Source organism: Myiozetetes cayanensis, unplaced genomic scaffold, assembly GCF_022539395.1.
Source record: "Myiozetetes cayanensis isolate MyiCay16 unplaced genomic scaffold, myiCay2020 scf4, whole genome shotgun sequence".
NCBI classification, from domain to species: Eukaryota; Metazoa; Chordata; class Aves; order Passeriformes; family Tyrannidae; genus Myiozetetes; species Myiozetetes cayanensis.
Genome location: NW_026087631.1, coordinates 50,937,235 through 50,953,216, shown reverse-complemented (window position 1 = coordinate 50,953,216; position 15,982 = coordinate 50,937,235). Strand labels below are relative to the sequence as shown.

The 15,982-nt window shown below is 41.2% G+C and overlaps 1 protein-coding gene across 1 annotated transcript in view; it reads right to left on the bottom strand.

The window, feature by feature from the left end:
- Positions 1-8,886, bottom strand: part of TBCA (tubulin folding cofactor A) — a 28,300-nt gene extending 19,414 nt beyond the window's left edge. Inside the window, exon 1 of the mRNA XM_050328770.1 lies at positions 8,804-8,886. Within this exon, the coding sequence (XP_050184727.1) occupies positions 8,804-8,856 (53 nt within the window). The 5' untranslated portion in view covers positions 8,857-8,886. The remainder of the gene's footprint in view (positions 1-8,803) is intronic.
- Between the last annotated feature and the right edge of the window lie 7,096 nt (positions 8,887-15,982).

Here is a 15,982-nt window from a genome sequence, read left to right as displayed (position 1 = left end):
CTAAAGTGACACTTCTTGTTGAAGTGTCCTGAGGCACTTTCTGCCTCTAGAAATCAAGGACTTTTTAACACTGAAGAACTAAACTAAACCATAAATGTTTTACAGACAAGACATCACTTCCTGGCTATGGCTGGTGCCCTGTTAAAATATTTTACACATTTAACGTTCCCATCACTTAACAAACAATTTCAGAATTTGTGCTTTCTCTGTGAAAACCAGTTTTACTACTTTAAAGCTGGAAACTAAACCCAGAAGAGCTCAAAGGGCTTGACAGAATCTTAAGGCAAAACGAGAAAAAAAAAGGTCCTTTCCATACTGTTATGATTTACTTCCTCATCCATCTTCTTTTACTCACTTTCTTCTCCCCCACTTCAGCTCCCTAAGCTGAAGAGCAAAGTAACACAAGATGGTTCAAGATAGTCAAAGAGCGGACCACTGGTGCACAGAGGTATTTCCCTTCCCAGCACCAGCATAATCCCTGCCAGCACTAATGCTCAAATGATTTCTCTGTGTCAATTCGGTTCACCAAAACAGCAGGAAATCTAAACAGTAACAAACAAACAAACAAACAAAAAGCTAACAGTTTTTCTCCTGGGTTAAGCAAATTGAGTGAGCTTACCAAAAGGTTTGAACTAGCAGCACAGACCAGAGAACCAGAGAGGGGGAGAGGGAAATGAGACCACCAAATTTAGGCTCACACTGATTTCTCAAGGGACTTCGCCCCCAGTGTGTTTAGGGTACAGAGCTGCAAGTGGCTTAGACTGTTCCAACTTCTGGCTGCTGCATAAAGAACCCCAAATCGCCCTTGTTTCTCACTCCACAAGGTACCTCTCTTCCTACCCCAGTCCACAGACATCAGCAGTGTCATCTCCCATAGCTTCATCATTAGCAATAGCAAGTAGATCTACCACTCTGATCATAAGAAGGGCATACAGGTTATCTGAAGTTTGACAGATGAAAAAATTATGCACAACAGGTGTTTTCTGAATGCATAATGAAATGAGGATCCTCTCTACACAGATAAAAATTCCACTTTCCTGAGCCACAGTCACAGTTAGCAATGGATGCTTAGAATAAAAGTGGTATAACGGTACAAGGACACACTACTATTCCTTATGTTCCCCCAATATCCAGCAATTGCCAACAATTCAGGTTTCTACACAAGCCAGAACAGCACCTATGTGCTTAAGCCAACAAATGAAAACTTCTCTCCAGCATTAGAAAAATTAACACAATAAACACTTTCCTGGCTGGACAGAGCAAGTGGAGCTCTGAAGAAGACGAGGGGGAATTGCTCGGTATTGCTACTGAGCAAATTCACTGTTGAAAGGACATGCATCTCTTCAGAACTAATGTGCATGCTTCTTAACTATGGGGCATGCTAATACGCCATGGATTCAGCCTAAGCACACAGAAAACCCAAAGCTGACAGCCTGTATTGACTAGATAGTGAAGTATCTGTGCTTAGTTCAAACTTAAAAATCCATAGCAGGGTAACTGTACAAAGTACAGTTTTTCATATACTATAATAATTTCCATGTATTAACACTATGCACAGTTATAACACAAGTAATTCAACAACTGCAGTAACGCTGGCAACATGAAATCACTACCTGCAGAGCTTAAAGGACCAAGTCCCTAATCTGCAAATTTTACCTATGCACATTCTTGGGTTCACTAAGGCTACATAAGCACACAAACATTACCGACTGAAGCCCAAGAGAAAATGTCAATGAATGAAGATGAAGGAAGTAGGCAAGAAATCCAATACTTGACACAGATATCACGAACTGCCACATTTTCTTAGCCATGGGTGATTATTTTCTGATTTAGAAAGGATCTCAAATTTAGGCACTCATTTTCTTTTCTAGTCACAAAATCATCATCAAAGATAAACATTCTCTTCTAAGAGGCAGGATGTAACCATACACGACTACTAACCCTGGTAACTACAGGCCTGTCAGCCTGACCTCGGTGCCTGGCAGAGTTATGGAGCAGATCATCCTGTGTGCAATCACACAGCAGCTACAGGATGGACAAGGGATCAGACCCAGCCAGCACGGGTTTAGGAGAGGCAGATCCTGTTTGACCAACCTGATCTCCTTTTACGATCAGGTGACCCACCTGGTAGATGAGGGGAAGGCTGTGGATGTGTCTATCTTGACTTCAGCAAAGCCTTTGACACTGACTCCCATAATGTACTCCTGAAAAAGCTGGCAACCCACGGCTTGGACAGGGACAGTCTCTGCTGGGTTAAGACCTGGGTGGAGGGCCGGGCCCAGAGAGTGCTGGTGAACGGGGCTGCATCCAGCTGGTGGCCGGTCACCAGTGGTGTCCCCCAGGGATCAGTGCTGGGCCCAGTCCTGTTTAATATCTTTACTGATGATCTGGATGAGGGAGTTGAGTCCATCATCAGCAAATTTGCTGATGACACCAAGCTGGGAGGGAGTGTCAACCTACCGAAGGCAGGAGGGCTCTGCAGAGGGATCTGGATAGAATGGAGAGTTGGGCTGATTCCAACGGGATGAAGTTCAACCAGGCCAAGTGCTGGGTCCTGCACTTTGGCCACAACAACCCCATGCAGCGCTACAGGCTGGGCACAGAGTGGCTGGAGAGCAGCCAGGTGGAAAGGGGCCTGGGGGTGCTGATTGACAGGAAGCTGAACATGAGCCAGACTGTGCCCAGGTGGCCAAGAAGGCCAATGGCATCCTGGCCTGGATCAGGAACAGTGTGGCCAGCAGAAGCAGGGAAGTGATCCTTCCCCTGTACTCTGCGTTGGTGAGGCTGCACCTTGAGTATTGTGTTCAGCTCTGGGCCCCTCAGTTCAGGAAGGACATTGAGGTGCTGGAGCGGGTCCAGAGAAGAGCAACCAGGCTGGTGAAGGGACTTGAGCACAAGTCCTATGAGGAGAGGCTGAGGGAGCTGGGGTTGTTTAGTCTAGAGAAGAGAAGGCTTAGAGGTGACCTCATCACTCTCTTCAACTACCTGAAGGGAATTTATAGCCAGGTGGGGGTCTCTTCTCCCAGGCAAGCAACAACAGGACAAGGGGACATGGGCTCAAGCTCTGCCAGGGGAAGTTTAGGTTAGATGTTAGGAAGAAATTCTTTACAGAGGGGGTGATCAGGCATTGGAACAGCCTGCCCAGAGAGGTGGTGGATTCACCATCCCTGGAGGTTTTTAAGAAGAGATTGGACATGGCCCTTAGTGCCATGATATAGTAATTCGAGTTGGATCAAGGGTTGGACTTGATGACCTTGGAGGTCTTTTCCAACCCAATCTATTCTATGATTCTGTGACTATATACATAATTTTTAGTCCCTCCCGCATCTAACAGCTTACAGAACTAAGTTACCATGACATTTCAGGGTAACTTTGCAATCTTGGGTTTTGTCAGGGATTACTCTATTGTGAACAATATGGAAATTAGTTACAGGATTTTCTGAAGTAAAAAAGTTATTTCAAGTTATAAAAATGTTAAAACCAGGTAATTTTTATTATCTCTGTTACTAGAGATTTCTCTGATCTTCAGGGCTTCTCTTTTCTTGCCTTTCAATACAGTTATTACCCTGTTCTTGCAATGCATTCCTTCAATTTTTTTTCAAGTCCTTGTCATAGAACCATCTGAAGTTCCCCTTTTTGCCCTGCTGAGAAAGTCTGTCTGGCTAAGTCATCTCTGAATGCCAGCAGACAGTGGGAACATGGAGCAGGGAGAGGAATGGAAGAATCCAATAGATATGAGCAGAATGAAAGTTCCTAAATTACAGGCTATTCAAAAAGCAAAAGAGGATGGCTGAGGATCAAGATTTTCATGAGGTGCTGCAAGAAGGAACTTGGACTTTTGGGGGCAAAGAAGAGAATAGCTGGTCCACCAAGAAAGCTGAAAGAGCCTTTCTGACACACTGAGGACAAGCTGGAGAGAAGTGAAAGTTTATGAGCACACCCCAAAGAGGCTCTGGAGTGGCAAAAATTCTGGGAGAGAACGGTATGGAATGGAATGGGACAGAGGTTGAAAGTTGTAAATGCTAAGGAGCCCAAGAACTTCACTTCTAGAGATGGAAGAATGAGAAATGGGGCCTCTGTCGTGCCAACAATTGGGGTTATCAAAGATCTTAATTTCCTCTTCTATAACTCAGGCATCATCTTCAGTCAAGACCTTTGGTTTTAGAGAAAAAAACCACAAAATCTACTTCTTCCCCCTCCCTGCCTCACCCAACTGGGCATAACCAACTGTAAGTGCTACAGTAATGAGAAAAATTAAATAGATCTACAGTCATATTATGTGCATAGACAATTCACAATGCATCAGGAAAGAGACTTAATACAGCTAAAAGAAGAAACAATGGACCTCACTGTCTGAATGAGCTTTCCACCTATATGATACACACAATTTATTAATACTTAAAAGTCAAGCCAGGATGGATTATAGTTGTTAGCATAGTTGTAATTCAGCTTCCATATACAAATAACTACCGTAAATTTAATAAATTTTTCTTAGTTTTTCCCATGGATCCACATTCTAATTCAACACAAAATAATTATCTGTAGGTGTTTAATCCACATAGGTAGGTGGCTCCATGCCATGAAAAAACAGGAAGACAACAGCATAACACACATTCATAATGTCACCAAACTAGTGTTGCCAAGCAACTGGAACTACTTCCGAAACTTCCAAACTTCTGAAAGACTACTTAAGTAACTTAAGAGTACAGTGCCACAGTTTTGCATATGTTCTTCTCAAAACCAAAAAGAAAAAAAAAACACAACAACAACAACAAAACAAAACAAAAAAAAAAAAAAAAAAAAAACAACAAAAACAAAAAAAAAAAGCCTTCCTCCCTAATATCACATTGCTAATGACATGGTCATAAATTTGGTGGCCAGGTTAAAGTGATGACATCAATAGATTACTACAGTCAGCATGGACATACATAAGACAGTTTTGCCTCAGGGGGCAGAAAAAAATTATAAACAGAAAAAATCTGAGATGCCAGAATCATGTGTTTTACTTTGGGGTTTTTTATAAGAGGTACTGGGATGGACAAAGGAATGCAAAAGAGGCAATCTTTAACAGATCTGATCATTACTAATTTAAATTTGTGAAATATTTTTAAAAAAGAATCATTGCTTAGGTCTGCTCTAAAGGTAAAACAACTGGAATCAAACCCATTTAAAAAAAAAAAACAAACCAACAAAACAACATGCTATGCAATTTTCACAGCAAGCACTGTGCTCGTCACAGCTTTTTAAGATATGCATGGATACCGTTTGTTATTCCTGAAGTAAAAAGCAAGCATGTATTGAAAAACGCAGGGAAACAGGAATCCCATAAAAAAAGTAAGTTTGTTTCTAGACCCTTATCCAGGTTGGTCTGTGTATCCCACAGATATTACCGCAGACAACACTATGTAAATGCAGGTGTACTCTTCTCAGGCAGTTCACATAAAGCAGTTCTTTTATGTGGGACAGAGACTACGCTGGTAAGTCTTACTTAACTTACTCAACCCTCGAATGCAGGGCCAACCTGGGACTTTCTGCATCTGATTCTGATGTCAGAAACACTATAAAAGGTACTTAAGACATATATAGAGTAGCTCTGGACCGCAACAACCACACTTGGGTAGCACTAAACACAAGTTTAAGACTCCAGGACTGAGCTGGTGACAACCCTAGATAACAGATGTGCAATCTGCACTCTGTAAAGGGTTATTTAATTTAGATAGAGTCAGCTTGTATCCAACAGTGCATACAATATATTCACCCTCTTGAATCCCTGAGCTCTCAGATGTGCCATGTACATACATTAAATTGCTTTATCACACTGACTCAGTTTGGCTGAGCAGCTTTGCAGATCATTCCTCAATACCCAAATAATATGAGATATGCCTTCCCATTAATTGAGCTTACAAACAGTTGTTGCATACAATCTTATAACAAGAATAAAGAAAAGCGATGTGAGTTTCTTATCAACACATTGATGCTAAGGATCAGAGTGAGTGCCGATGGCCAATGAAAGCAAGAAAGCAACCATAATTCATACAGTGGACAGGAGATGGATAAAATTTCTGATTTTCATCAGAAATAGCAAATTTCTTGAGTAACCAAGAACGTGAACTAGTTTTGTGCTTAAATTATGAATAGAGTTAACATACAGCAAAAAGAACATTTTGCATTCTTCAGATTTCTCCTGCACAAAATGTATCCTTGCTAGTAAAATAATTCAATAAGAGAATTGTTCACATTTATATATAAAATCAGACCAACAGTTTGTGTAACTTGCAGAACTTCCTGTGCTTGGAGCAAGGGAGGACAATCACAGCGTAAAACTGCTTTGCAATATGATGATATTTTACAAAGAGAAAAAATAATATCAACACCAGTGCAAAAGGCAAAAGAACAATCCTGGGAAGGTATCACAGTTTTAGAAAGGTGAATTTAAAAAAAAGAATTGCTTCACAAAAATCAATACACTTTCCCCATAGGTTCATGATGTAAAATTCTACAATCAAGCCTTGTAATTATGGTATGTCAGCCACATTTAAACAAGCATGTTAAAAGATTGTTAAAGTTAAACTAACGCAATTGCAATGTGAATTGTTTTAGTCTTATTCTAATCTACTGGTGTCACTTCCACTTAATCACATGGAAACTATGGGCAAATGTCAGTGCTATTTTCACACAACCCAACTTAATTTATTTGCAGTAGTTTTTAAAATCATTTCCTATCTGAAATGGAAATAAGATATTTTGGAAGTTTTGCGTTTCTTACTAATCAATTCCCTCACTATCCAGCAGGTTATTGTTTGGATTTATTAGGACTAAGACCATTTTGAAGTGAATAAACCAAAAGTATTGCTTGTTAAGACATAAGCCAGAAATACGGAAAACATTACTATTTGTGTTCATCAAATCTAATTTTTCTTGAATGATAAACTAGTGAAAGTATACAATCGCCAAGAGCCTGGCTACCAAACCTGTCAAAAAAGCAAAAGCTTCTCCCCATTCCTAGTTTAAATTTCTTTCACTGATATATAGCAATGTAAGAAACATGTGGGCAAGTAAACCACCCACAACCTACAATACCATCTCTTGAGAGGAGTACACAAAAAATTGATGATATACAGCTAAAAACAAAAATCCCAAAACAGAATAGCTGATGAGTTAGGTAACTAATAAGAGGGAAAAATGTGCTGCAGTGGATGCTTTGAAAAAAAGCAAACAAAATGTCTAAAAACTTCATATGCCCTAAAGGTTCTTGATCCCTACCTTTTTTTATATATTCATATTGCCTGAGCACTGAATGTGCTTGGAAATCAGCATTACAGGCTGAATTCAATGTGCCTTTCAAAACACAGGAAAAAACCTAAGGAAAATTAGCTGACTTGTTAAGTCACTTTATGGAATGTTTAGTAAGCCTCTACACAAACCTTCTCACACAGCAGAAAAAGAATACCTATACAGTTGTAGTCCAAAATAGCAGCACAACGCTGATGTTCCTAAGTTAGCACAAGTCACATGTACCCACTGTCTAGAGTGCATAACGAGGCTTCTGGGTGGAGAAAAAGGGTGGAGTAGGACTGAGCCATCCCTCTTCTTTTATCTGTGTGCAGCCGTCACAGCCGCCATATCATCTACCCACAGGGAGTGTAAGGTAACAGTCCTTTCCTCTTCTCCCCTTTTTTTTAAAGTCCCCTTACAGCATGCCAGCTGCTGCAGAATAACTGCAGATATGCCTGTTGTTACCACATAACATAAACAAGTTTACTTGCTTATTCACACACAGGGCCATTCTTCAAAAGCAAATCTGAATCCTGTCAACTGCATTTGTTCCATTTTCCAAAATGTTTTCATCCCTTTCTTTGTACTAGCCCTGAAACGCATACAAGTTGAGTGATTTGCTCCCTGTTTGGAGACCAGGAACTCTCAAGTGCCTTTAACTACCTTCAAGTCCAACCTTTCAAGGCAAATTATGAACAAAAAAATACACCTGTCAGACAGAAATTTGCCAAATCGTAACATAGAGTTCATAGCATGAAACTGCACTATTTAACATCTTCAGCCAACATACACACTAATTTCTGTCTTTGCCTAAGCCAGTGCAGTCTTTGTAGCCTTAATAAACCCCACTGTGACCAAACAGTTCAAGGCAAAGCCTTGTATTTACAGCCATAAGAGCGATCCAGACAGATAAACTCTTCTTAAATACTGTTAAAAACCCGGAAGGTCGAGGCTCCGATGATGGATCTAACAGGGCTGCCCAGGGCGGTGGTGGAGTCACCGTCCCCAGAGGTGTTTAAGGAAAGACTGGATGTAAGCACTTAGTGCCATGGTCTAGTTGGCAGGGTGGTGTTTGCTCACACGTTGGACTCGATGATCTCAGAAGTCTTTTCCAACCTAATTTATTTTGTGATACCATTGGTTCTGCGGTGAGAACTTCTGAATCAGAAATAACCAGTTCAACTGCTGCTTTGGTAAAAGGTAGGTGAGACTTCATACCTCGGCAAGTACACCTCACGACTGCCCTGCACACAGACGGGGCAGCGTGACCCCGCTCGGCTCTCGGAATCACTAACGAAGGGACACGAACATCGCGTTTAACCATCGTCCCGGGAAAGTGGGGCCTGTTCCCAGAGAAGTGGCCGTGCCAGCCCCACACAGCACCGCGGCCCGCGGCTGGGGCGGCCGGCCCCGCACAGAGCCCCGCTGCGGCCCCTCCGCCCGGCCCGGCGAAGCCCCCGGAGCTGCGGCAGAGCCCCCTCCCCCGGGGCCGCGCCAGGCCCGTCCCTCGGCGGCGGGGGGCACTCACCGCCTCACGACGCCGGTCTTGATCTTGATCTGCCTCAGGCGCGGGTCGGCCATGGCGGCGCGGGGGCGGCGAGCGCCGTGACTGCGCAGCACGGCGCCGCGCATGCGCAGCACCGCCCGCACGGGCTGCACCACCGGGAGTGTGGCGGGGGCCGCCCGGCGATCCCCCTTCCCCGGCGCAGTGGAGGCGCCTGGGTGCGGGGCTGCGGCGGCCCGGCCGGGCTGCTGAGGTGCCTCTGAAGTTTGTTCGCACACGCGAATAAAGGTCGGAGTCCGCCGTCGGATGCAGCGACGGGAGCTGCTCTAACTGATGCCGTGATGGTGTTGGGGTGTTGTGTGACCGACGCTATTTCGCGAGGCGAGCAGCCCTTCTTTGGAACCGTGTTTGTGGCCTTTCCCCTCATTATCAGGCCCAGAAGGTCTTGTGCCCTACGGAGACAAACCAGATTATCTTCCTCCTCTCCCTCCTGGCCTCACGGTCCCTGGGCACCAGGCCAATCACTCCGCCCCTTGCCCGCCAGCAGGTCCTGCTCCGGGCCAGCCTGGGCTGTGAGTGATCCCTGTGGGTGACCCCGGTGGCTGCAGTGCCAGGAGCGTTCACAGACCCCGGAACACGGTCTGTTAAATCCGGCTGAGAAGGGTCCTGAGGGGAAACCCTCTGAACAGAGACTTGGGACACCCCGGTGTCCAGGGACACTTCTACCATCGTGTGCTTCCTCCGAGGACTGAGGGAGGGACTCATGTTTTATATAATTTTTGAGTCTAGATTATGATTGTTATATTGATACATCGAACCATGTCCTATGATCCAATCCGATCTGCTGAGGGTCCAGGTGAACAGAAATCATAAGTCAAATTGCATTAGAAATTCTGTATTTTGCTACTTCTAGATTGTACTACACTGATTTGAGAAGAAATGACTGACAGAAGACCTCATTAATGTCTATAAATATCTGAAAGGAGAGTGCCAGGAGAATGGAACCAGGTTTTTCTTGGTTGTGCCAAGCGATAGGACAAGAGGCAATCATCAGAAACTGATGCACAGAAGTTCCACCTAAATGTGAGGAAGAACTTCTTTACTGTGCAGGTGACTCTCGGGGTTTGTTAAGCTATTGTTTAATGGTTAAACTAAGTGTTTAAAGCACTGCAGCTTAGTATTGTCATTATTCTGCCAAGGATCTCTAAAAGAACCTGTCCCCTTAGTGTCCAGTGGTTGGTAAAAACAATGAAGAGGCAACAACAGCACTGGCAGCTCAGTCCTGGAGTTTTCATTGACTGATGTTTCAAAGGCTATTTTCCTTCATGGTTACACTTAGCTGAGGCTAACCACTTAAGGGGACAGATACTTGAAAAAAACTCCTTTGGGTCTGTGTTTGAAAGAACTTCCCCTGAATGAGTATTTAAATCAACAAGAAAGAAAAAAAAGTAGCTTCAATGAATAAATAAGAAAGACAAATGCAGTTTCAGTGGAGTGCAATTCAGGAAGGTCTGCAGAGGGGTTTTTTCCCCGCCACATCCTTTTGTCCTGTGTTGGTGGCTTGTCCTGACTTTCACCACTGCCAGTGATGGCTATGTCTTGAGAAAAGCTGTCTGCAAGGAAGGAAGTCATGTTGCTTTTGGTGACAACAGTTTCAGGTCATTAGTCATTCAGCTATGTCAGTGTGGCTGGCATCATCAGACATGGCTCAGAGAAGGCCAAGGCTGCTCAGCTCCACAGAGTTGAGTCTTATATACAGAGGAGGATGAATGTGACTCCTGTTACAGAGCCCAGCAAGGCTTCCCAGGAGACCTGTGACACACAGCCTTCGCTTGGCAGGTTGTTTCTGAAGGGAGCTGTAGGTCTCAAAGTCAACAGCCTGCTCAATGCCACGAACAACTATGATCTGCAGACAAGTTCACAGATGTATTTTGTATTTGATACACAAATCTACCATCAGCTATGCAGGAGGAGGGGGAAGGAGAGCAGCATTCTGGCAGATACAAGGAAAATGCAGTCCCTTATTTCGACAGAAACTCACACCTTAATTTTTTGTCTTTAGAAAGCTGTATGGGGCTGAAGCATGCTGGGGCTGAAGCTGTTCTGTAAAAAATTCCAAGGCAGTCTGGTTATGCTACATACACTTTGAAAATACAGAAGGCTGCAAGTAAAGCTGCATTACCACCATGCACCTACACATCAATTACTTTTTCAAGAATAGGCTTCAGTGTCTTTTCTATATTTGACAAAGTCATTCCGTAAGTGAGAAGGCCAACAACAAATAGCAGTACAAAAATAAAACTTGCCTAGAAGAAGCAATATTAAGAAAAGTAACTTATGTTTCAAAGTGCTACAAATGTTTTATTTCTAGCCCTGAAGCATTAACTCACATTACTGACAGTGCTTAGCCTCAGTGACTGAATTTTAGAAGTAGAATGCAATTGTTTTCTTACAGCTAGTTCAATTAACTAAGTAGATGATAAAATACCCGATTTGTGTTCATATTTAAGCATATATAATGATAACTTCAAAAAGGTGTTCCTGGTGGATTGTGGAGTATAGTGTAAAATGTATCTGAAAACATGATGTACTTTATTATTAATACATGTTTGTATTAATACCTGAAAATTTTTAATTAACACTTTAAAAAATAGTAATTTTATTTCTAAGGGTATGGATATCTGGGTATGTGTAATACTTTCCAGGACGGACACTCTTTTTTCAATAAAGGTGATGGAGGGGTATTTTTTCCAGAACTCCTTTGAAACAATTTCTGGTCTAGTCAGTCATAGATATGTTTCCATGTGAATTAGTGATGTTACACCAGAGTTGAATACAATCCTTTATGAAGATTGAGAATCCTATTGTACCTTTTGGAAAATGTAGAAACTGTCGATTCTTCAATGATTTTTGGCAGCATTCTGCTTGTGTTGCATCTGTTTGAAGGTTTTTCGTAAGATCTATTAGCCCTAGTCATTATGTGCACAGTGTTGCATAAAGGCAAGTGCCTAAACATAATTTGCTGGTGCTCTGGCTGTGCTGACATACAGATCAAGTCATTCTGTACTTGGGACCCTTACATGTATCTTTACATCATATTCTGTATTGCTTCTTCCCAACAGCTCATGTGTATAACTGCAACTGCTGTGAATGTGACTTCCTCTGCTCTGGCCATTGTCATCTGGTCATCCCAGCTCTCATTTTGCTCCACATAAGCAATATTTTCAAGGCAGTTTGTTATATGTTTTGTACAAATTTACTTCAGTGGGAGTAATTGTCACTGCCAATGCACTGTGCCTTCTATCAAAAAAACCCAAAACAAAACCATTGAGGTCTTGTTTATTTCTTCTGAACAAGAGCATATGTAGCAAGTTACTGCTTGATCCCATTTCACTTAAGAATGAAGGACTGGAAGCAGCTTGTTGAGCTCAAAGGTCTGCACACATAAATAATTACGTGTTTAATCCGAAGTGTTCACAGTGCACATAATTCACTTGCAAGCAAGAACACCAGGCTGCAAGGCACTGCCTATGACTCATGGCATTGTCTGTGAAAGATCATCTTAAGAAGTTAATACCATACATATGCTTCATCACAAGAAAAGAGCAGACATTGCAGTATGCCACAAATCTCCTTTATAGTAGCAATTCCCAGTTAGTATGTCTCTCAAGAGGCACACATCTTAAGAAACACACAACTTCTAAGATGTGCAAATACTGAGTCTCAATCTTACCTTCTGATTATATCCCTTCCTCCCTTTTAAATTTGTTTCCTTGGTTTTAATAAGGGACTTTCTGAAATAATGGAGCTGTTGCAGTGGAGCTGTTTTGTGTTCATTTCATATATAAACCCAACACGTTTGTCAGCTGATAATAGTTCAAATTTGAAACATTATGCCACCTATGCTGCTGAGGTCAGAGCATGTGTTGGAGAAGAAAATGCAGCCATTGGGGTTTAGTCCACTAAGCCCCAGCGGCAATTTCCATGATCTTGTCCATCCATTGCCAGTTGGTTTAGACAGCTTGAAAAGCCCATGGCCAAATGCATATTTGCTTCAGCTGAGGAGTGAGATCATTATTTTAGTGAGTAAATGCTCAGTGGGCTTTTACACTATTTTGTTTATCCATCAAAACCATGTGTTCAGTTTGAATATAATTTCATTTTCATTTATGATCAGACAAAATGTGGAAATTAGTCTTCAAATTTTATCTTTTTTTGTAAGAAAACAATTCATTCAGCCTCTCTAAAGGATACTGCATAAATGGGATTAGATTTTGAATAAAAATTGGTACAGTTTTACAGCTGGCTAGCACGCAGCTGGGCACCATTTAACTGCACAAGAATTAATTTCCCTTGTTGTCAGCATACAAGATAGCATCAATGTTCTTTGTAGTGTAAAGCTCTTAACCTACTTTCATATCAGATGATCATTACTGGTCAAATTACCTTCCACAAATACCCTCACAGAACTCTTAGAGACCTGTTCATCACCACAGATACAGGCAAGAAGCACAGGCCATGTAATGGGACAAGGACACAATGGATTGCTACTGCACAGTTAGTCAGATACCTGCATAACATGTTGAATCAAGTGGGAGCTGTGTTTTGTTATAGGAGAGGCTCAGTTACGTTGTGTGGTTAGGTAAAGGAGAAAGGTGACACGGGGCAGAAGCTGAAAAGGGTCAGGGGCGAAGTCCATTCCCATTTCTGCCTTTGTACTGTTTCCAAACACCGTCAAGATGGATTCTGATTTCATCTATGCTTTTGTGAAAAGGAAGTAGCCCACTGGGAAATGGTAGTATAAAATCAGATGGAAACCTACTCATTTTCTGCAAAGTTATAGTGATAGTACAATTTACCCTGGATAGAGAAGGCAGTGATGGTGATTCCTCAAATGTGACACTACTGGGGAATGTAGGTTACAAAACAGCCCTCTCATACAGTTTTCTGGGTTAAAACTGTGCGTATAATAAATGCTTAGCTACGATTCAAACCTTTTTTTAGCTAACTTAAGGCTTTTTTAAAAGCAGTCTTTCCTAGCTCAGACCAACCATTAGCTGAAGAGCTGGAAGTAGTGAGAGAAAAAGGAATTTATGTGTGTGCATCAAAAGGAGAATATATCCCTTTGCGAATTATTTCCATGGGTCCCCTACCTACGAATGAAGAGATATGTGATATAACAATTCATTGTTCTGACACACATTACAATCATGATGTGCAGTTTTTAATGCATCATGTTACATTAAGCTTAGCCCATGGTTTAATACCATGTAACATAAATTTCTGTGTAGGGAGTAACTAACACGATACTGTCTTTTAAAAGACACACACGATTTTTTCAGATCACCTCCTTTTTATCCTTGAGTGCCCAATCCAAAAATCAAGGTGGCAGATGAAAGTGGATTGAATGAGTATTCACAAACCAGAGTATTTATCTTGTGTAGTTTTGCTCATTGCTACCTGTAGTCAATGACTCCAATCAATTTTTATGTTGTAATGCATGAGCAAGGTTGATGGACATATTTTTTTGACACCTGGTTAGATTTTATTCAGGGTCAATCAAGGGAGACCTGACAGTCTTTACAGCTGTTGAGACTGTAAAACACAATAAGAATCCTCACAAGTGTTTATTTCTCAATAGAGAGAGAAGCTTTGATTATGAACCTGTCACTATCTCTTTTTATTCTATCTTGGAGGCAGATTTCTTGTTTTAATTGATAGTTTATTTTAAAATAAACATATCAATGGGAATGAATCTCATTGGAATTAAATAAAAAATGAATTATTGATTTGACAATAACTGGATATAATAAAATCTCCAGTGAAAGATCAAATTCATATATGAAGCTTAAAGAACTCATGGAATAAAGGTGCATATGATTAATCTCTTGGGAAAAAAGTTATATGTATAATACATAACATATAACTATTACATAGTTATATATACACATACACTTGCTTATTTATCTCCCCCTGAATTGTTAGAAAGTTTCAGGATATTTTAAGACTTTTAATATAAATTTCTTGAAGCCTGTCTTCAATACCTGCTGGATTCCTAAGTTACTAATGTCATTTTTAATTGAATACATTTTGTATTACAATATAAAACAAAAGTGTGGCATCAGCTGACATCTGCGTGATGTGAGTTTGACTGATCACATGCTTCAGTGCAGTGTTTAAATACAAGACAAGAAGGTTTCTCTGTTTTTTGGGCACATCTGAAAACTGCAATTTTTACCACTCAGAATGATATTCTCCAGTGAAGAAACAATATTTGCCAGTGATTAACAGACAGGAGCATGTTTGTAGCACACAAAGGTGGAGGATGGCAAAGTGGCTGGCTCCAAATAGGCAGATCATGAGAATATCCATGTTGCAAGTGATGTTCTGAAAGCTTCTCTCTCCGTGAAAAAAGGAAAATATCTGTAGACTGTAACATAAAGACAAAGCAGTATCTAGAAAGTCTAGAGGAGGTAAAAAATGTATGCTTTCAATAGGATACCAGTCTTTATTGATAGAGATAAACACACTGTCATAGTATGGCTTGATGCTATAAAGCAACAGGCACAAAATCACACTATGTTGTGATTAATGTTTAGCACTGTACAGTATCACTTTAGCACATTTTAAGTAGTTTGTAAATTGGTATGTTGTAGTTGGTTAATTATCAAAATGTAGGAGTTTCTGGTGAATTCTTGCAGGAATCTGTTCATCTGGCCTAAGCTATTTGATAGATTTATTAATCACCAGAGAGGAAGTATTAAAATAATTGCTAATAAAGCCTGCTGCTGGCACAAATATTGTTGACACTGTAAGTAATAAGAACAGATTAGTTCTGTAAAGCAAACTGGATTGCTGGCTGAAATAAACTTATTAAAAATAAATAATTTCAGTGCTGGAAAAGTCAGGGTCATACATGTTGAAATACTGAATGTAAGTTAGACTTGCAGAGTGAAAAACTGTGACTTGGAAACCGGTAACCCCAGAAAGGGCCTGTTGGGTTGTGATGGTTAACCAATTACACATGGGCCGAGATACAATAATGTGGCTGACAGAAAGCATGTTTCATTCATTAAATATAGTGCCATATGAGTATTGTGTAGGAGTCTTAAATATTGAGAGAATGCCAAAAGAGTGAGGCTCTGACTGAAACCACATACCCAGATTTACACTTCAAAGGGGAAAAAAAGCTTGTAAGGCTCA